Here is a 20,383-nt window from a genome sequence, read left to right as displayed (position 1 = left end):
GGTCATTAGTTTTCTATCTGATTAGCAAGACCTCAAGCTCTCCCAGAAACAGTGGGGTGGCCAGGGGATTCTTGGCGTCCCTTAAGACCCTGGGCAGTCCCAGCAGCGTTCGCAGCTTTGTTGTAGAGCGGTTCCTGTAACCACACCCACACCCCCGGGGCCTGACTCTGGAAACAACTAATAACTACAGTTTCTTGTTGTTGTGAGCTATTTAAGGTAAGCCACTGTCACGGGAAGGCTTTGCATAGTCTCTCCAGTTGGGCCCCGCCTTCTAGAACACACGTGCCCTGGAGCACAGTAAACAAGGTAACTAAGGGCGGAACCACTTAGGGACAATGCAGGAGTCGGTGTTTGATTCAGCAGCTAGCATGATTTCCCCTTTCATTGCGGTAAAGGAAGAAATGAGTGAATGTCAGTTTTTAGATAAAAGAAAGGAGGCTGATTGGCACAATCGGGGTTCTATTTGGTTTACGTGGGCTGTTTCGGGCGCTAGACAAGTTTGCACCGATCCCCCTGGTCACCTAATCAGGCCTCAGGCCGTCCTGGGCCCTGTCCTGGGGTAATTCTTGGAGTCATGGTGGTGTGTGTTGTGGGGATTCTGGAGGGTCCCTGGGGCCGTCCACGGCGGTGGGGGTGGGGTCCTCAGGGCCGTCTTGGGGGGTTCTCATGGGTCTGGGGAACCTCCCGGGGACCTCGGGCCGTCTTGGGTTCTGAGGGTAACCTCCGGGGGGATCCTCAGGCTGTCTTGGGGGGTTCTGGATGGGGACCTCCGGGGGAGTCCTCGAACATCTTGCGGGGGTCCTCCGGCCTTCCTCGCAGCTGCGGTCAAGCCAGCCGGCATTCCACGGCGCCGCCACCCCTGTTAGCGCAGTGGGGAGGGCGTGAGCCCATACTCTGGAGGTGGCGAGTTGGGTCCTCGAGCACGTCCTCAGTCGGGACGCGGCTACCATTGCCCGATGTTAATGGCATTGTTTTCCCGTGCCCGGTCCGGGCGCGGGACCTGGGCGTCAGGTCCCGGTTGGGCCGCGGGGGCCTGAATCGCCCACCGCTCGGTGGGCGGGGTCGGGCGGCGCGGGGGCGGGGCCCGTCGTGTTCACGGGGGCGGGGCCCGGCCGACCGGCGGCGCGTGCGCACGGGCGGCGGCGGCGCCGCGGCCGTCCCTCGCGCCGGCATGGCGGTGTGCGCTCGCCTCTGCGGCGTGGGCCCGTCGCGGGGATGCCGGCGACGCCAGCAGCGCCGGGGCCCGGCTGAGACCGCGGCGGCCGACAGCGAGCCGGACACGGACCCCGAAGAGGAGCGCATCGAGGCGGGCGCGGCGGCGCTGGCCGGGGCGGGGGGCGGTCGGGGCGCGGGCCCCTCGCCGCCCCCGCGCTGCTCCCTGCTGGAGCTGCCGCCGGAGCTGCTGGTGGAGATCTTCGCCTCGCTGCCCGGCACCGACCTGCCCAGCCTGGCCCAGGTCTGCACCAAGTTCCGGCGCATCCTGCACACCGACACCATCTGGAGAAGGCGCTGCCGGGAGGGTGAGCGCGCCGGGGGCGGGGGTCCTGGCGGGCGGGGGTCCCGGCGGGCGGGGGTCCCCCGGAGGGAGGGTCCCGGCCGGGCGGGGGGCGGTGACTCCGGGGCTGTCTCCCACACTGCCGGGGCGCGGAGTCTGGGAGAGGTGGAGTCCCCGCAGGGCCGCGGAGCCGCGCTCTACCCGCCCTGGGGGCCCTGAGCGGGGGTGGACGGGTCCGCCGGCCTCAGGGACAGGACGGTTCTCTGTGCTGGGGTTAAGGCTGGGTTCAGGCCAGGGAGTAAGCTGACGCATGTGGGCATCGGCCTCGTTCCCCAGGCCTCGGGGGGCGGAGCTGAGCAGAGCGAAGGGGGTGAAGTCGAACGGTTTGGGGAAGCAGCCCGAGCCGGGGAGTGTGGAGGGTCTCCTTAGGGGCGGGTCTGTGGAGGGGCAGGTGGAGCGAGGGTTGAGTTCCCTCTCTTGGATGGTGGTGGCTGTAATGACGGTGGCGAATAGTTAGTTTTGTAACAAATCCCAGGAGGAAGGGTTTACTTAATCCAGAGTTCCAGAGTCTCTGGACAACGCTTGAACGTTGACAGATGCCAGGTGTTCAGTGAGGTGTCATGTTTTGGTAAAAAGGATAGGTGAGAAAAAAATCCGGACAATGCAGAATGGCAGAAGGAAGAAATTAAAAATCATCAGAGATCCCTGCCATCAAAGATAACCCATTCTTACAATTTTGGAAAACGTCTCTCCGTATGCACATGTAGAGTCCTGTACACATTTTTACTTAGATGGGATCGTACCATGTATATTCTTCTAGAGACAGTTTAGTATAGGAAAAGCTTCATGGTATGTCTCTGCGTGCACGTGCCACAGACTAGTTAGTCCCTTACCGGTCGACTTGTGAGTTTGCAGTTTTTCCTGGTCATAAACAGTGCTTGTCAGGGCTGCTTTTAAGCAGATACTGTAGCAATTTATACGTCCATGTGTCTTTCAGGACCTCTGCGATTGTCTTGTTAGGGTGCACGTCCTCGCAGCACGTTGTGGGTAGTGGAGTGTAACACACTGATGGCACATAGACACCCACTGCCCAGCCCCTGGAATTTGCACCCCCTCCCACCCCAGAGGGTGCCTGAGAAGACCTCTTTCCCCAGATTCCACCCCCACCCCTCCCCCCAACAAGGGGGTCAGTCAGTCATATCTCTGCGGTAATGTTCAGTGGTCAGGGCTCTGGATTTTTACTCAGCGGTTCAGGCTCTATTTATATGCTGTGAGATCTTGGACATGCTGCTTCGCCTTCCCAGGTATTTGGGAAATGCTGCTCCCTTAGGGTCACGTTGAGGGTTAAATGAGATGATGCATGTGAAACTCTCACCCCCTGAATGGTAATGTTCTATTATGGGGCCTCTTGGCCATTGTATTTCATGTCTTGTGATTCCTTATTTGTGTGTTTTTGTTTTTGTCTCTTAAGACAGTCTATTTTTGTAAGGACAAATTTGTAAGAACTCTCCAAGTATTAGCAGTATTCACCTTTTGTCTTATATGTGGCAAGTGCATTTCTTTTGAGATTTTAAAGTAGAGGCAAAGAAAGTTCCCCTTTCTCTTTCTCTCTGAACTCTGTCTTTTCATTTGTTTTGCTTTTTGTACACCTGTAAGACCCAGATTGGTCACAGGTGTTCCATTGTGCTTTGAGAAGTTTGTGCATCCTCCAGCCGAACCAGTGTGGTGCTTTCCGATGGGGTTTGTCTCTGGGGAATTGTAATGTGGCTAGCTCAACTCTAGAAACAGAGAGTAGCGAAGACTTTTGTGTAATCAAAAACTCAAAGGTATGCCACAGAGCAAAACTCACTGAGGATAGAGTTCAGGGTGAATTGCTAGAGTCGCTAATGGAAATATAGGAAGTCCTGATGCGGTTGTGGAAGGTAGTTGGGACAGAGAGAGGACTATGCAGTCCCTTCCTGCTGGGGCGCTTCTCAGTTCAGCTTTCCTGGGACAGCAGACCATGTGGTAGAAAGAAGGCTAACTGGGAAAGTTCTCATTTTGAGAAATTAAAAAAAAAAAAAAGATAAAAATGGTAAAACAGGGGGTGCCCGGGTGGCTCCGTCGGTTGAGCGTCCGACTTCGGCTCAGGTCATGATCTCACAGTCTGTGGGTTCAAGCCCCGCATCGGGCTCTGTGCTGATGGCTCAGAGCCTGGAGCCTGCTTCGGATTCTGTGTCTCCCTCTCCCTCTGCCCTTCCCCTGCTCATGCTCTGTCTCTCTCTGTCTCAAAAAATAAATAAATGAATAAATAAAATGGAAAAACAGGCATATTCCTAGTCACCCCCAATAAATGTTAATTCTTTTGTTATATTTGGTTTTGATTCCTCTACCTTTGTAATTTTTTTTTGATTGTTTAAATGTTTATTTAGTTATTTTGAAAGAGAATAGAGGAGGGGCAGATAGAGAGGGAGACAGAATCCCAAGCAGCCTCCATACCGTCAGCACAGAGCCAGACGCCGGGCTTGATCTCAGGAACTGTGAGATCATGACCTGAGCCAAAACCACGAGTCAGATGATCAACCCGAGGGATTGAACCACCCAGGCACCTCTTGACCTTTTTTAACAGAAAACATCTCAGCTGATACTCAAAGTCGTCCCTTCTGGTCAGCACTGCCCTTTCTACTCCAAGAAGCAGCCGCTGTCATAGGCTTAATTTACTAGTGTATATAGGACATATACATCTGTATATAGCGTATGCTAGGACATTGTCCCCAAATGTAACATTTGTGGTGGTTTAGTTTTTAGAAATATATCCTGTGTGAGTATCGTACATCTGCTTTTCTTCCCCTTGTGAACTTCTGTTTTTAAGTTCTGTCCATGTGAATACATTTAATTTTGGTTCACTCTTTTCAAATGCTGTGTGGTGGTTCATCATTTGGAGAGACCACACTTTGTCGCTTCTCTTATTTTTATTTCTTTCTTTTACTATATATAGCATACAATGAACAACACGTTTCCTTGAATGCAGATAACATACACGCAGAAGTAGTGTTGCTGGGGCAGTGGGCTGTGCGATTTGCACTTTTGCTAGGTACTGCCCAGTTATTTCTGGGCTTGATTTTAGCTGCTTTCACACCTGTCACTAGAGCATGGACAGGTTAAGTCATAAAAGATGAAATACAAATGTTCATTATGCATCATTACAAAGTTGCAGTCATTTCTGGCCTAGCTATTTTAAGTTATTCCATTTGATCCAGTATCTGCCAAATTCTTTCTTATCTGAAAGATCCATTTAAAAAAAAATTTTTTTTTTCAACGTTTTTATTTATTTTTGGGACAGAGAGAGACAGAGCATGAACGGGGGAGGGGCAGAGAGAGAGGGAGACACAGAATCGGAAACAGGCTCCAGGCTCCGAGCCATCAGCCCAGAGCCCGACGCGGGGCTCGAACTCACGGACCGCGAGATCGTGACCTGGCTGAAGTCGGACGCTTAACCGACTGCGCCACCCAGGCGCCCCTGAAAGATCCATTTTTTAAAAGTTTATTTATTTATTTTGAGAGAGAGCGTGTGAGCTGATGAGGGGCAGAGAGAGAGAGAGAGAGAGAGAGAGAGAGAGAGAGAGGAGAGAATCCCAAACAGACTCTGCACGGTTAGTGCAGAGCCCCTGTGGGGCTCAGTCTCACGACTGTAAGATCATGACCTGAGCCAAGATCAGAAGTTGGGTGCTTAACTAACTGAGCCACCCAGGCGCCCCTGAACAATGCATTTTTATTTATTTTAATTTGCATGTGCCTGGTAACTAGTAAGGATGCACATTTAAAAAAATAATTATTGGCAGTTTGGATTTCTCTTGTTTGCCTATCCTTTTTGCTCATTTTCTCCCCTATTATTTTTCTTACTCTTTTGTGGGTTTAATTTATTTCACCTGGATCGATTTCTGTTTACTATATTGTAAAACATTTTCATGTAGTCTATAGTCATTTGCAATTTAACTTCATTTATAATGACTTTTGTGAAAGTTACATGTTAATCAGATTCATGAATTTTGGGTTTAAGTAATGATTTTCATCTCAAGGTTATGAAGATGGTTGGCAGCTGGGTCTTTGATTTCAGTAGTTCGTTCTGGTAGCTTGAATTGCAGGCTCATTTATGTCAAACATTGGACTGTTGGCAATCCTATATGGTATACCTAGATGTGTCATAGCGTTAGTCGAATTGTGATTGAAATACATATACACGTATAAGAATAGTCATGTATGAGACAGGCCTGATTTCACTTCTCTTAATTCCCAAAGTTCTTCTTTCCTGAACTAGACATTTGGTTAAGGTGAGTGTTCATAAGGCCAAAGTGCCAGGTCTATTTAGGTAAAAACCAAAGTACTCCCAGCTTTGGTGATCAGGAGGCTGGATCTCAGGCTGGCTGAGAAGGTGAGTTGTCCTCGTCCCCTCAGGTTTCGTGAATGGAACCTCCAGGTCTGGCCCAGCCCTGACAGGAGTATAATGGTGCCTCCGTTTTTTAGTGTCTTGGATGGGTGAGACTAATTAGTGAATTTGCATGTTTACATGTTTGCTTTCTATCTTTTCATTGGATTTTCCAGAACAGAAAACAACCCACAAAAATGGGAGTGGGAAAGAGGATACCATACACCTGTGTTTTCTTGCTTTATAGGATTTAGGGCCATGATTGACTTTCAGGGTGCAGACAATGCCTGCATGTTTAAAATGATAGGATGATTTTGCAAGGGGGGAGGGTCAGGGGGTAGCACTGGGAACTGAAAACGAGGTAGCTCTCTATAATGTTTGGTGAGATGTTCACAATTTCCAGTGTCCTAGCAATGAATCAGTTATTTGTATAGAACTTTGGCTTTTCTAGTCTGCTGCTTATTGGAGCCGTTGGATCAAATATTTTCTAGTGGTATTTCTCTGGGCAGGTGAAAGAAGGTTGGTAGGGAGAAGCCAAGCCTGAGCTCCTAATTTTGGGGTTCGCACATAACAACTGGCTGGCTTACAGGAATGGGATCAAACCAAGCCCGGCCTCCAGGGCGGGTGCAGGCCAGGGCCAGGGTAAACACTTTTTGATGCATCATCACTCCTTAGGCTGCAGGCCTCCTGCAGTAACTTACGTGTGGGGCTATAAATAAGTCATCACTTCTCGGAGTTCTGAAGGCGAAGCCAAGTGCGTTATTTTGCCTTTGACCCTGACGAGGCTTTTCTTGGTTAATACTTCACCATTTAGTTGGTGAATTTAGAGGTCCACATTCACACCCTAGTTCTTAATCAGAATAATCAAATAATAACAAAAGACAGATTTAGAATGCGTGTGTTTTTCCCCTCCCACACTGAGCTGTAAATATTCAGACATAAGGATTTCATATCATTCAGCTCAGTACCTGCTGGTGTCAGGGTTTGAATTTAAGATATATATATTATATATATATATATATATATATATGTATATATATATATATGTATAATAAGATATATAATAGGTATATAATACATATAGTTAAGATATATATATTATATATGTATGTATAATTTGCCCATTTCTTCCCTTGATGGTAAGTTTTTTTGACACATAGAATGATATTTGGGTAATATTTTGATCTGTGGTAAGTCTAAAGTGGGTTTAGATTCTGTCATGATTAGAAATAATCCGTTTCCAATAATGTATGATCTTTTTGACAGAAATGGGAAATCAAAAACCAATATTTAATTCTGGTTTTGCAATCAGAAGAAAATGCTATTTCTGTCCTATCTGATATGCTGATGCAAAATATGAGCAACGTGGCTTTTGTTAAATACGGTTAAAATTGGAAGGTCGTCTTAGGAAGAGGTGAAATGGGCAAGCTGTACGTTATAAGGCTGGCTTCAGGGATATTTTATGATTACTTGTAAAGCAGATCCTAACCCACTGGTTTTGGTGGTGGGATGGGCAGGTCAATGAACTGTTCTTGTAATAGAAATGCACGTGTCTTAACCGCGAGAAGGGGAGGCCAGCCCCCCTCCGGTACATGCAGCAGGATTTAAAAATTTGAGGGGAAAACCTTTATCTTTTTTTCCTGCTTTACCAATTGAAAGGACTCTAGTCCTCTGTGTTTTTGCAAGTTGAATCTCATATGGTGCTTTACAGAGAAACCTTTGCTTTCTGGTTAGCAAAGCAGAAAAGGGTATAGGACAGTGGTGCATCATAGGGGAACATTTTTTAGGCTTCGTCTTTTTGACCTTAAAAAAGTAAGCTAGAAAGTGAACCTGGTACCCAGAAAGCATCGAATAAAGATGTCCCCCGACCATATTTAATTAGATAGACACTGGTACCTTGCCAAAAAGAATCGATTGGTTGTTAGAAGTCCAGGCACTGCCATTTTTACTGTTGCCCTGTGTTTATAAAATGAGTGTGTAACACGTGTGAGGCTCTGACTTTGTCTTTCTGGCTGGAAAGGGCTTGCAAACACAAGGGTGTCTTTGGGACTTTGCAGAGGAACAAGCGTCCTCTGCAAAGAAGGCCCTTTCCCCAAGGCTAGCGGGGTTTGGAACTCATGAGTCAGCGTCCTCTGCCAGCGACACCAGCACTGTCCGCCCGGTGGCGATGGAGAGGCTCGGGAACCTGAGCTGGCCAGGCCTGCGTGTGGAGTATTAGTGGAGGAGCAGGGACGTGTCAGAAACACTAGACAAGGTCCGGGGAGGGGTGGCAGTGACTGCCCCGTCAGGCTCACGGGCTTCTCTCCTGGTCTCATCCGTGGGCGGCCGGGCAGGGAGTGTGGGTGTCTGAGGGTGACAGATGGGCCTTCCCAGGAGTGGGTGTCACTTAGCCAGCAGGTGGGTGCCTGTCGTGGGAGGTGGACTGGGGTCAGAGCCCTTAGCCTGTTGGCACTGAGATTGCTTATCTTTACATGGACTGAACTGGTTGAGAACAAGTCACATGAGTCATAGGCGGTGTCAGCCGTCCTGGGGAAGTGTTTGTTTAAGTGTCCCGAATAGTCCAGGTGTTTAATAAGAGACACCTGTGGGCTGTGTCCATGTTTTGGGTTTTACAGTCTTTCCATCCTAAGGTGAGCTGGCTGCAGAGTTTTTCCAGATCTGCTACATTATTAGAGAGAGAGAGAGAGGGAGGGAGAGAGAAAGGCATTTCATGCAGTTACAGTAATAGCTAAGCGAAGCGGGGCACTGGAGAACACATGGGTTTCAGGTCAGTGGTCTGTCGTTGGAGAGGTGGTCCTGGATACTGGCACAGAGCAGCGGTGTTGGGAAACCCGGGGACTGGGTGCCCAACTCCCCTGTCCTGCCTGGGGGAGATCCCCCTCCCACCAGCCCCAGCCCCCAACTTTGTTTTTAGCCTCAAGTCAAACTTGGAGCCATACTTTATTAAGGAGGGTGTTTCACTCCTAATTTAGTGCACACAAAAATCAGTCTTACCAGTCAAGCCATCTTAGAGTTTTATTTAGAGAACCCTGCAGCGTGCGGCAGGTAGGAAGGAAATCAGCAGCCTCTGGTCCACCTTCCGGCCCTTCTCCCTGCTTGTCCAGTGACATGTCTGGTCACACGGTCCTTTCCTCCTGCCTCTGCCTCACCTGGTGGTGCAGTGGCCTCCCTGGAGCCTCCGCCTGCATTTCCAGGCACATCTCTGCTGGCGCCCCCACAGGTTAATGGTCCTCTGTGGAGGCTCTGTCCTTGCTGCTTTTCTATCTAGACTCTTCCATGCCTTTTTGTTTGTTTGTTTGTTTTTGGTGCTGCCTGTGGCCTCCCATCACTGCTGCCGTCCAACTCCCTCCAGGGCTGGGGGACAACTTCCCTTTCCAGATTTGTCTTGTGTGCCCATCGGCTCGCTGCGGTAGCGTCTGAGTGCGGTGCTGTCATAGCGTGAACGGGGAGGAGGAGGCTGGGTCCCTCCGTGGCCGCCTCTGGCACTGATGTGGCACACGGAAGAATGGCGCTCCCGTTCTTGGTCCCCTTCTGCTCTGATGTGTGTGCTTATCTGTCATGGCTGGCACAGGGACTGTGTCTGTTAATCTCCACCTTCCCTTCCAGGGAACGGGCCTCTCAAGAAGCAGAAGTGTGTCTGCTGGTTTCTGCAGGGGTGAGGGAGAGGGAGAACGCTTCTAGCCCACTCTCTCCCACCCATAGAGACTGACCAGAGTGCCGTGTGGATGGGGAGTTTTTGGGAAACCCCATCATACAGCCCGGAGGTCGTTGGAGAGGGAATGCGTGGTGAGCACTTGGCAGCCCCTGGCAGTTAGGTCACAAGAGGCTGCCGCTTGTGTTGGCTTGACTTGGGCCAAATCACTGGGCTGTTTTTTCTCTTGGGCAAAACATTTTTCAAATAGCTTTTTGGTAAAAAAAAAAATTTTTATGTTTATTTTATTTTTGAGAGAGAGAGAGTGTGTGGGAGGGGCAGAGAGAGGGGGAGACACAGAATCCGAAGCAGGCTCCAGGCTCCGAGCTGTCAGCACAGAGTCTGACGCGGGGCTCAAACCCACGAACTGTGAGATGACGGCCTGAGCCGAAGTCGGATGCTCAACCGATGGAGCCCCCCAGGCGCTGTGGACATTTTCCAGTTGGAATACTTGAAGTGGCAGTTTACTTTTTTTACTGTGGTGAACGTACACATGCAACAAAAACTTCCACTTGGGCTGTTTGTAAACGCACAGGTCTGTGGCACTGAGCACTTTCACATCATTGTGCAGCCATCGCCCCTGCCCGTCTCCAGGACTTTCCCTTCTTGCTCAGCTGTGCCTCTGTCCCCATCACTAGCTCCCCATTTCCTCCCCCAGCCCCTGCAGCCAGCGTTCTTCCGTCTGTCTCTCTGAATCAAATACCCCAGGGAATCCTGCACTATTTGTTTTCTGGGGACCAGCTTGTTTCACTGAGCATAAGGTCCCCAAGGTTTATCCATGTTACAGCAGGTGACAGAGTTTACTTGCTTTCTAAGGCTGAATAATATCCCGTTGTGTGGATGGCCCACTTACCTGCCTTCTGGATATTGTGAGCAGTGCTGCTGGGAGCGTGGATGCAGGGGCCCCTCCTTCAGCTCTTTTGGGGATGTATCCCAGATGGAGAATGAGAGCAGGTCCTGTGGTAATTCTGTGTGCCCGTACTTTTCCACATTTTATAAATTTCCTCAAGCCCAGCTCCCCCGTTTTTCTCCCCCTCCCAACCTCTTTTTTTTTTAAATTTAATTTTTATTTTTTATTTTGTGGCCATCATTGGAGTAGACACTCTCAAAAAAGGAGTCTCTTAAGCTATTTTATATAATAGATAAGCAAGGAAACCTTTTTTGTAAAAAAGTTTTTTGTTTAAGCCATCTCTATACCTAACGTGGGGCTTGAACTCACGACCCCGAGATCAAGAGTCACATGCTTCACCAACTGAGCCAGCCGGATGCCCCAGCAAGGAGACTTGAATCGCCAGCCTTCCACCCCAAATCCAGTACTTGAAAAGCAGCCGGAGGCATCCTGGTTTGGTGTGCTAGCTTTCAGTCATCTGGGACAGGGTCTGTGCCAAAGGATGGAGGTCACACTTGGTAGTTTTTCTAGAAGCAAGGGTACATGGTGCTGGCCAGTCTGCAGGCCCTAAAGGTATTTTATTTTATTTTATTTTATTTTATTTTATTTTATTTTATTTTATTTTATTTTATTTTAATTTAATTTAATTTTAATTTAATTTTAATTTTATTTTAAATTTATTTTTGAGAGAGCACAAGTGGGGGAGGGGCAGAGACAGAAAGAGGCGCAGAATCAGCCGCAGACTCCAGGCTCTGAGCTGTCAGCACAGAGCCCGACGCGGGGCTCGAACCCACTCGAACCGTGAGATCACGACCTGAGCCAAAGTCAGATGCCCAACCGACTGAGCCACCCAGGCGGCCCCCCTAAAGCTATTTTAAGGGCATTTTCCCCTCATGACTTTTGGAAGGTTTCTGGAACAATCAGAGGATGTGGCGTTGTTCTTATTCCCTATTCAAGAGAAAGATTTTCCATCAGGTGGAAAATAATCAAACGTTTCTCCGAGGCACGGTTAGGTCAGAATGGCATTATTCTGCCTTGGTGGATTTGTTAGGGCCTTTAGGGAACATTAAGAAAACCCCGCTAAGGATTGCTGTATTTATTAGCACTGCACCCTAATTTTGCTTTTCTTCTGATTGCTGGTGGGGTTTTTGTGGACACTTACTGCTTGTGCAGCTTCATAGCCCGTGCGATGCCAGCCAGCAGTGCTGTGCCCTCACGCAGCGCACAGAAAGCTGGTAATGTGGCCGTTGTGGCTGCAGTCCTTGGAGCCATTCGGGAGGTTGGTTTCTGTCGCGACTGAGTGTGGGTTGGACTCTGACGCAAAAGCCATGTCAAGTCACTAGCCTTCGGCGACCTGGGCCCAGGGAGCAGCATCAGTGCCTCACGGAGGCCTGGCCGTTGACTTCCCGCTCTCACATCTGTGCCCTGTATCTGACCCTTGGCACCGAGGGTGCCAGTGCGCGTATTATAGAAGCGTGCGGTTCACGGAGGACCACCGCCACCCCCGCCCCCTGCAGTCACACCACTTGGCCAAGGAGGTGGTAAGAGACTCCTCATTGTCCGTCACCACACGCACTGGTGGCCTGCTGAAGCCAGGAAGGAGCTGTCCTTTCAAAACCACACAGCAAACAAACTGAAGCAGCAATCTTGTGCGGTGGCAACTTTGAAGTGCATGGTTTGCACAAGAGAAAGCCAGTGTGTCTGGAGAGCCAGACACAGTAGTGACCGCTGACCGGTGGCTCTCGGGAGGAGCCGCTTGGCTGCGATGGGCATCACAGAGCGGACAGGAAGTGGTGAAGGCCGCGTACGTGGAGCAGAGCCCTTCTCAGTGACTGTGGGGTAGACTGGTTGCTTCAGTTTATTCTGCTTCCCCGGGGTGCCCTGTGCGGGTGTGGACAAGCCGTGCTGTCTCAGGTTCCATGCAGGTGTGGCTGAGTCCCTGCCCCAGGCTCATGGAGGGCTCCCAGGCCCTCAGCCTGCGTCAGCCTCCAGATGCAGGCCTCCAGTCCTCGCTCTCCAGCCAGCAGGATACCCTGCATGCTTTGTGCTTTTTTTGCTCGATAACGAGCAAGGCCGTGATTTTTGTCTTAGTCTTCAATGTCGCGTCTGTTCGTCAGCAGAGGAGGTAGGGAGAAGCAGGGTCCCGGGCAGGCCTGAGCCGCCAGCCCCCAGGTAGCCTCTCCGTGCTGCGTGCATCTCGAGCTTTACTTTGGGTACCGTTGAAGCGCTACCAGCTCATAGAGGCATTTGGGCCAGTATCATCCATTCTGTTGAAAAGACCAGACCGGACCTCTGGAGGATCGGGGCCGGGGGTGGGGGGCAGCACGTTGCCACTGCCGGTCCCACTGTGTCGATCCACGTTCCAGACGGCCTGCTGAGACGCCAGCCTTGCCCAGCCTTGACGCGCCTTCCTGTGCCGGGGGCACAGTCCCAGAGGCGGCCGTGCCGTGAAGCCCCAGCTGGACGCTTGCACCGAGTGTGAGCACGGGGAGAGAGAGTCCTGTGGTGATGCGTGAGGGCCTGGGTGGGGGGCCGTGCTTGCCACCCTGAGGCGCCCCATCCGGGCTGCAGTTCCAGGTCCCGCAGCGCGAGCTCTGCTCCGCTGTGGCAGCCTCAGGCCTCTCTGCGCGTGTTTCCTCCGCACTGATGTGGACGGGGTAGTAGCAGCAGCAGTCTCGGGCCTGCCGGCAGGGTCGGCCACACTGACGCCTGGCCCGAGCAACGGTTGGTACCGGGCAGGTGTGGTTATTGTTAGCTTGGCCAGTGGGCAGGTCTGGATCCGCGGTGATTGGCTCAGGACCGTGCTTTCCTTTCAAAGCCCTGCTGGGACCCGGTCACCTGAGGTTTCAGCTGGGAAGTGCTGGGGCGTGACTTGGAAAAGCCGGGCTGTGGTGGGGCAGGGCAGGGAAAGGGAGAAGGAAGCAGGAGGGTTCCAAGGATCCCTGTCGCTGGCTGGGGTCTAGGTGGCCTGGTGCCAAAGGGACATGCGTGTGCAGCTCTTCCTTCCAGGATCTCGCCCGGGACTCTGATCACAGGCCTGTGGCTTTAATAGAACCAGCAGTGTGGCGAGCCACAGCAGGGGTTCAGGGGGCCTTGGTGGAACCCTGACACCAAGGACCATCTCATTTCCTGGGAACGTGTTGTTTCCTGACCACTGAGCTTGTGCCGCACCCCGTCACGAGCTGGGCGTTGTCCGATTTTGGGTTTGTGCCGTGAGGCTTCTGGAGCTCATCGGAGTGGACAGTGCGGGTTGTCCTTTCGTCAGGTGTGGTCTGAACCCAGGATAAAGGCTTCACTGTGAGTGCGGGCGCTGTGTGCAGAAGTCCCACAAAACCTCCCCAGCAGGGGACAGACACACACTTGGAAGACGGGGCCAAGGTTTCAGCACACCTCCCCATACCCCGTCCCCCGCCCTCCATCAATCTGTTTCTGTCGTTTCATGATTTCTTGACCATGATCTCCACAAATGTTTCTTGTTGCAGAGTATGGCGTTTGCGAGAACCTGCGGAAGCTGGACATCACGGGCGTGTCTTGTAGAGACGTCTATGCCAAGCGTAAGTTAGCCTGTTGCCACCCACTGTCACCTTTGTTCCAGAGCCAGACGCAGAGTGAGCACCCATGATAGGAACACGAAGAATTTGACCCACAGCCCACGGGGCCCTTCTCAGACACCTCCTCAGGGTTGTAGCTGGCGTGGTAGCGCTAAAACCAAGGGGCTCTTTTCTCTGTTTCTGGGCGTCTCACCCTTACTTTTCGGCCCGTCAAGGAGAATGGTGTCTTTTATTAGGTGTCAAGGGCCGTTAGCTCTGAGAAACGTGGCTGCCCTGGAAACTCTGGGTGTTTCCAGAAGTGTCCCTTCCTCTGGATCCTGGGCCCGCAGCCTGAGGGGACAGGTGGACAGCAGCTCCATGGTGAGGTGTGGCCGCTCCCGCAGGCTCCCTCGGCCGGTGGGGCTGGGCTGCCTTGGAGCGCACCGTCCTCCAGCCCCACGCAGGCTCCCCCTCCTCGGGCTCCTTCTGCCTTGCAGTCTCCTGGTGCCATGATGAGCCCCCCGGGCCCCCCCATTTCTTATTCTCTGCTCCCTTGCTTTCCAGAGTCATCAGTGACACTCCCCATCTGTGTGTTCACAGTCCCCCCAGCCCCAATACCTTTCCTCGGGCCTCTTGGTGTGCGAAGGCCTGTGTTCACACCGTCACGGCCCAGGAGCCGCGGATCAGCACCGACCCGCAGAGGGCAGCCCGCAGGTCCACTGCCCGGCCGCCGCCTGGAGCTGGGGATCGGAGAGCGCAGGGACGATGGTGACCCAGTTCTCTTTGGCCTAAAGTTGACTTGTTCACTGCTCTGAAAAGGACCTTAAGTTTTCATCTCTAACCATCTTGGTAGAGCCAGCTTGGTAGATTTGGGTTTTCCTTCTTTTGAAATGTTCTCCATTGAAAGCACGGCAGGTGGTCTCCTCCCTAAATGCCTTGCCTGCCAGCTGGGGCCGCACTCTGTGCGGGGACACCTTCGACTCTGGTCAGAGAAGGAGGCCGGTCGCGGAGAGCCGGCCGAAGCCCTGGCAGCCCCTCCAGGCTCTGGGCCGCGCAGGCTCCTGCCTCTTTCCCTGTCCTTCCTGTTAGCAGGTCTGTCACTCAGGGTCTCTCTCTGGGATGCCCCTCCTGACGGGGAGTGTGGGGTCGCTACTTAGGACGGGCTCTGAGGGAGACCCTGGTGGGGCTCTGTCCCTGCAGGCTGATTTCGTCGTCCAGCGGGTGCCTCGCCCATCAGAGGCTCTGTCCCCAGAGCCACCAGAGCCTCCCACTCTGGTTTCTCCGTGGTTTCCCAGAGCTCGTGTCTTAAATCTAGCCAGAGCGTGGATATCAGATTGTCGATGAAGCAGAGGCACATGCCCCACAACGGTCTCCATGTGCGTGCACAGAGGACAGAGATGTCCTGGCTTTTCTGGACCATCAGTTGGTTTCTAGGAGTGTCCACTACGTCAAGTTTTTATCATCTGACTGCTTGAGTTTGTTAGGTCATTTGACAGTGTCCTCTGAAAGCAGCTTGAAGGGAGAAGTTTGCCTTCAAGTAAGCACTCAAACTTGTCCTCCGGAGTGTAGGCATTCAAAATAGCATCTGGAGGAAGGCAGGTTCCTCTGCCCACCGGGGGTGGCTGCAGATGTGGGAATTAAGGCCTCCTTAGGGCTCGACTCGGCCCTGCTGTCCTGTGGAGCACAGGTGGGCAGTGACTGAGCAGTGGGTGGTACGGCTGGGGTAAGCCAGGGGTGGGCGACTGAGAGGGGACAGGGTAAGGTGAACATGCTCCTGTGCACGTCTGGAGTGCTGGGGGTGTGGACAGGCACACGCGGACATCTGGAGATTTCTTTTCACTGCTGAGTCTTGACCCGTAAATGGTTGCAAAATCCGGGGAATGATTCATAGTCCCTTATTCAGGGTCCCGAAGTGTTGAATCTGCTCCTGTCAAAGCCAGCTTCGGTCTTCATATACATGGTGCGGGAACTGTCTTTGTGAACTTGCTCTGAGAGCCTTACCCAGGAGGGAATCGCTTAGCTTCTGGAATGGGTGCTGGAAGAAAATGGATGCTGGTTCCTGGTGTAGATGGTAGAGTCTGCAGCCGTGATTCAGAAGGGAGGAGGTCTGAGTTAGGAGGCTGGCAGACATTGCCCTTAGTCAGAAACAAAACAGACGCGGCAAAGGTCAAGGGAAACACCAGGTGTGCACCAGGCAAGGGAGAGATCTGACTTGAGCACAGGGGTTCCCTAAACGGTCTCCCCAAGGTCCCCCAGCCCCGGCCCTGGCTCTCCCACCTCCGTGCTCCCTTGATCTGTGGTGGTCGAGAGAGGAGGGTCCCGAGCTTGCCCACCATCAGGAGTTTCTGGTGTGACTCCTTTGGTTGAAGGAAGATAGGTCACCCCTGGCAGATGCTGTGGCCTCCTGACGTTCTGGGGGCCGAGTGTGTAACAGGAAATGTCCGTGGCCAGTGCGGGAGAGGGTGTTGTCATGAAAAGTGTTCATACCCTCGTGGGAGCAGAACCATCTTTACCCTTTCCCTGCTGTGTCTGTTCAGGTATAAACCCTCGCGTCAAGTCGGGACGTTTCATGAAAATTCTTCCCGATTACGAGCACATGGAGTACAGAGATGTTTACACCTGCCGTACGTACCTCCTGCTGCCTCTGGCTTTTGCGGGCAAGCACGGCCGAAAAGCTGCATGGAGAGGGACCTCTAACTCTGGCACGAGGACTGCTTGGGTCTTAAGAGCGAGCTGCCCTCCTTGGCTTTTGCTGTTTTCTTGCTGTTCTCCGTGGCTTGACCACAGCCGAGGCCACACCTGAGCCGTGGCCCGTGTCAGCTGCACACACGGGCTGGGATTCCGCAGCAGCTTTGGGGTTTTTGGGTTGTAGCAGCAAGACCACTCTGTTGATGCACGTTTTCATATTTGTTGTTTATTGAGGCTGAAGAGAGAGGACAGGGTAGAAGCCTTGAAACACTTCTATTCCAAAATTAAACGTAAATGGTTTGCTCCGAGACTTCATTAGTCACGTTGTAATAGCTTGCGTGAATTAAAAAGAAATCCTACGATGTACCCATGCTGGACAGAAGTGTGTAGAAACAGTTGGTTAATTAGAATCTGATTCCTCTCTTGATTGGCATCACTCGAGTCTGGAAATTTCCATAAGCCCTGTTCCAGGTGATTAATGCCACCTCAGCTCTTCATAAGGTTGAGCTGAGATGCAGGGTGAGTGTCTGTTGTTGAGAAGACATGAAACGTACCTGCTTGCGCTAAAAGGTGTCTTCACGTTCCTAGAAGCACAGGGCACCGCTCTGTCCTGTTACGCCCACCCTTCTGAGCCTCCGCGTGTCTGTGTCTCGTGCCTGGATCAGGCCCCCTCTGGAGTCTCGTGTCTAACAGACCCTATGGGAGCAGAGGGAGAAGTGTTGCTTCTGGGACTGCTCCTCATCCCGTGCCCGCAGCTGACGCAGCTGACACGTGCCCGCTGGTCCTGTGGCGCTTAGGGACCATCCTGGGTCTAGTTAGTGTGCCTCAGGGTACGTGTGAGCTCGTGCTCAGCTCCTGTGACAAGGGGGCTTGTCAGGAGTGCGTGTGAGCAGGCACGAGGAGCCGGGTGGGCCACCTGGGGGGTCCAGTGGGTCAAGTCTGAAGTCGAAAGGCGTGAATTGTGTTCTCTGAACCCTCTTGCCCTCTTGGAAGGTTCCTCTAGAACAGTGTGCTGTGGAGTGACCCACCCTCCCGCTTAGTGGTCAGTGAGCAAAGGTCGAACGTTGAACTGTGCTGACCCGAACCGCCTGTGCGCAGGACCATAGAGCTTCATCACGTCATAGGTCTGTCACGGATCCTTCCGGAATCACCGTCCATCTGGGGCTTATACCGTAGGGCTAGGATGGAATTCTGACCCACTGTGGGCAGTACCTAGAGTGTGTCCTTTTGTCCCCCTGGTGGGCAGGAGTGTTCTGTGACTGTCGGGATGTGTCACAGTCCATCTAGACTTTTCACCCACAAGCTGTGCTCCCCTCCCCCCCCCCCCCCCCCCCCCCCCCCCCCCCCGCCCCCCAAGCTCGTAGCTGACAGCTTTGTAACAGGCCTGTTCTAATCAGACACCACCCACTGCTGTCCTCTCTAAGGTTTGGGTATTGTTTAAAAATACAGTGGGCATTACAGAAACCTTGGACGGCCCAGAAAATACAACGACAACAACCACTTGTGAGTATTGGTTGCATTTTTCTGGGGACATACTTACGCTGCGAGCACTCTTGTCTCCACGGTCTGTTAGAACATCAGGAAAGAAGTTCACGTGTGTGAAGAAAGGAAACCAGTTTCAACCCGAATTTGAGGCCTGTATGCCCAGGCCGTCGGTATTCCAGGGCTCCTGGTGCGTTCTTGTAGAGGGCAACTCAGGATGCAACTTTTTTTTTTTTTTTTCCAACGTTTATTTATTTTTTTTGGGACAGAGAGAGACAGAGCATGAACGGGGGAGGGGCAGAGAGAGAGGGAGACACAGAATCGGAAACAGGCTCCAGGCTCCGAGCCATCAGCCCAGAGCCTGACGCGGGGCTCGAACTCACGGACCGCGAGATCGTGATCTGGCTGAAGTCGGACGCTTAACCGACTGCGCCACCCAGGCGCCCCAGGATGCAACATCTTTGACGTTGGCCAGATCCTCTGGAAATGTCTGCGTGGCGACTGGCTTGTGAGAACCTTGGGACCCGGCACTGTTTCTTTCTCTCTCACCAGTTTGCCCTGTTCCTGGAGCTCTTGGCACCCGGTGTTCCCTGCTCTCTTGAAGTCCTCTGGGCCAGGTTCTGCCGGGCCGGAAACGGTCAGCAGCCTCCGCGTAAGACGCTGTCCTGGGGAGGCGCACGTCAGCCCACCTCATGGTGCTGGGCGTTGAGGGCATCTGTGGCCCCCATGAGTGGCTTGGGCCGTGTCGGTTGTGCTTGTTTGTCTGTCAGGCTGCATGTTATTGTCATCGCCTGAGACTCTTGGTGGTCTGTGTCCGTGAGGCGTTGGCGGCATCGTGGGGGACGCATCGTTAACAACGTAGCTGACGCATGTCCCTATGTGTGAATTGATGGTGACCAGTGACCAGAGGACTCAGGGTTGTGACGCGTCCGTCTGGAGTCCCAGCGATGCTCCACGGCTCTGGTAGGTACAGGGGCTCTGGCGGAGTGTCACACACTCCTCCAGGACGAGGCGCACGAGTCGCTTTTAACCCTCGACGTAGATGACACGGTGTTTGGCCGCACAGGTGCACCTGATGGGAAGGTTCCTCCAGAGTCCCCTCTGCCTGGTGGAGCCAAGAACACGTGGGGTTCCCGAGGAGGGGGAGACCCTGGCAGTGTAAAGACGGAAGGCGCTCCTACAAAGGGCAGGGAGGCCCCGGCGGGAAGTGGGTCTGAGGGAGGGAGGCAGCCTGCCCGTCGCCCGGCCGGATTCTGAGAGCCTCGTCTCGTTCTGCATGCTGAGTGCGTATCCTGCAGCTTCGCTCGGTTCCTTTATTCTGACGCGTTTTTGACGCAGCCTTTGGGGATTTCTATATGCTCTGCCGTGTCATCTGCAGACAGTGACAGTTCTTCTTCTTTTTCGATTTGGACGCCTGCTCTTTCTTTTTCTTGCCCGACTGCTGCAGCCGGGACTTCCAGGACTGTGTCGAATACGGGCGGCGAGAGTGAGCGTCCCTGCCTTGTTCCTGATCTCAGAGGAAAAGCTCTCACCTTTTCCCCACTGAGTATGATGCTAGCTGAGGGTGTTCTTGCATGTGGCCTTTATCATGTCGAGCTGTGTTCACTTTATACCCGTCTCGTTGAGAGGTTTTTGTTTTTTTTTAATCATCGGTACATGTTGAATTTTAACAGATGCTTTTTCTGCATTTATTGAGATGACATATGATTTCATTTAGTTAATGTGATTGTTACCACATTGATTTGTGGATGTTGAACCATCTCTGCCTCCCTGAAATAAATCCCACTTGATTGTGGTTAATGGTCCTTTTAATGTGTTGTTGAATGTGATTTGCTAATATTTTGTTGAGGGTTTTTGGATCTTGGTTCATCACGGATGTTGGCCTGTAGTTTTCTCGTGGCCTCCTCGTCTAGATTTGGTATCAGGGTCACGCTGGCCTTGGGGGGGGAATGAGTTTGGACGTGTCCCCTCCTCTGATTTTGTTTTAATAACCAGAAGCTACCAGCAAGTGGCAGCGGTTACATCAGTTGCATTTATGCTAGTCTTTTCACAAGTCTGAGTCTGAGAACCACCCACTGCCTGAAACCCCTGCTCTGCAGCAGCAGACGTGATGGTTCCAGAGCAGCTTTCTGGCCTGGCTGGTGGAGGGCCATCGCGGCTGCACCCGGGACAGCCAGCTCCCAGCTCACGCTGTGCCGAGGAG

At 52.4% G+C, this 20,383-nt stretch overlaps 1 protein-coding gene across 3 annotated transcripts in view; it reads left to right on the top strand.

The window, feature by feature from the left end:
* Positions 1 to 1,136: 1,136 nt before the first annotated feature.
* FBXO31 (F-box protein 31) overlaps positions 1,137 to 20,383 on the top strand; it is a 44,980-nt gene continuing 25,733 nt past the window's right edge. The window contains exons 1-3 of one of the 3 annotated variants that reach the window (XM_043599832.1): positions 1,137 to 1,520; positions 13,963 to 14,034; positions 16,548 to 16,634. In XM_043599832.1, coding sequence (XP_043455767.1) covers positions 1,172 to 1,520; positions 13,963 to 14,034; positions 16,548 to 16,634 — 508 coding nt within the window. In that variant the 5' untranslated portion in view covers positions 1,137 to 1,171. The remainder of the gene's footprint in view (positions 1,521 to 13,962; positions 14,035 to 16,547; positions 16,635 to 20,383) is intronic. The other 2 variants (XM_043599833.1, XM_043599834.1) reach the window with 2 other exon arrangements.

The sequence above is a fragment of the Prionailurus bengalensis genome, chromosome E2 (genome assembly GCF_016509475.1).
Source record: "Prionailurus bengalensis isolate Pbe53 chromosome E2, Fcat_Pben_1.1_paternal_pri, whole genome shotgun sequence".
Lineage (NCBI taxonomy): Eukaryota > Metazoa > Chordata > Mammalia > Carnivora > Felidae > Prionailurus > Prionailurus bengalensis.
Note: the sequence above shows the minus strand (reverse complement) of the source record. Positions and strands in the feature narration are given on the sequence as shown.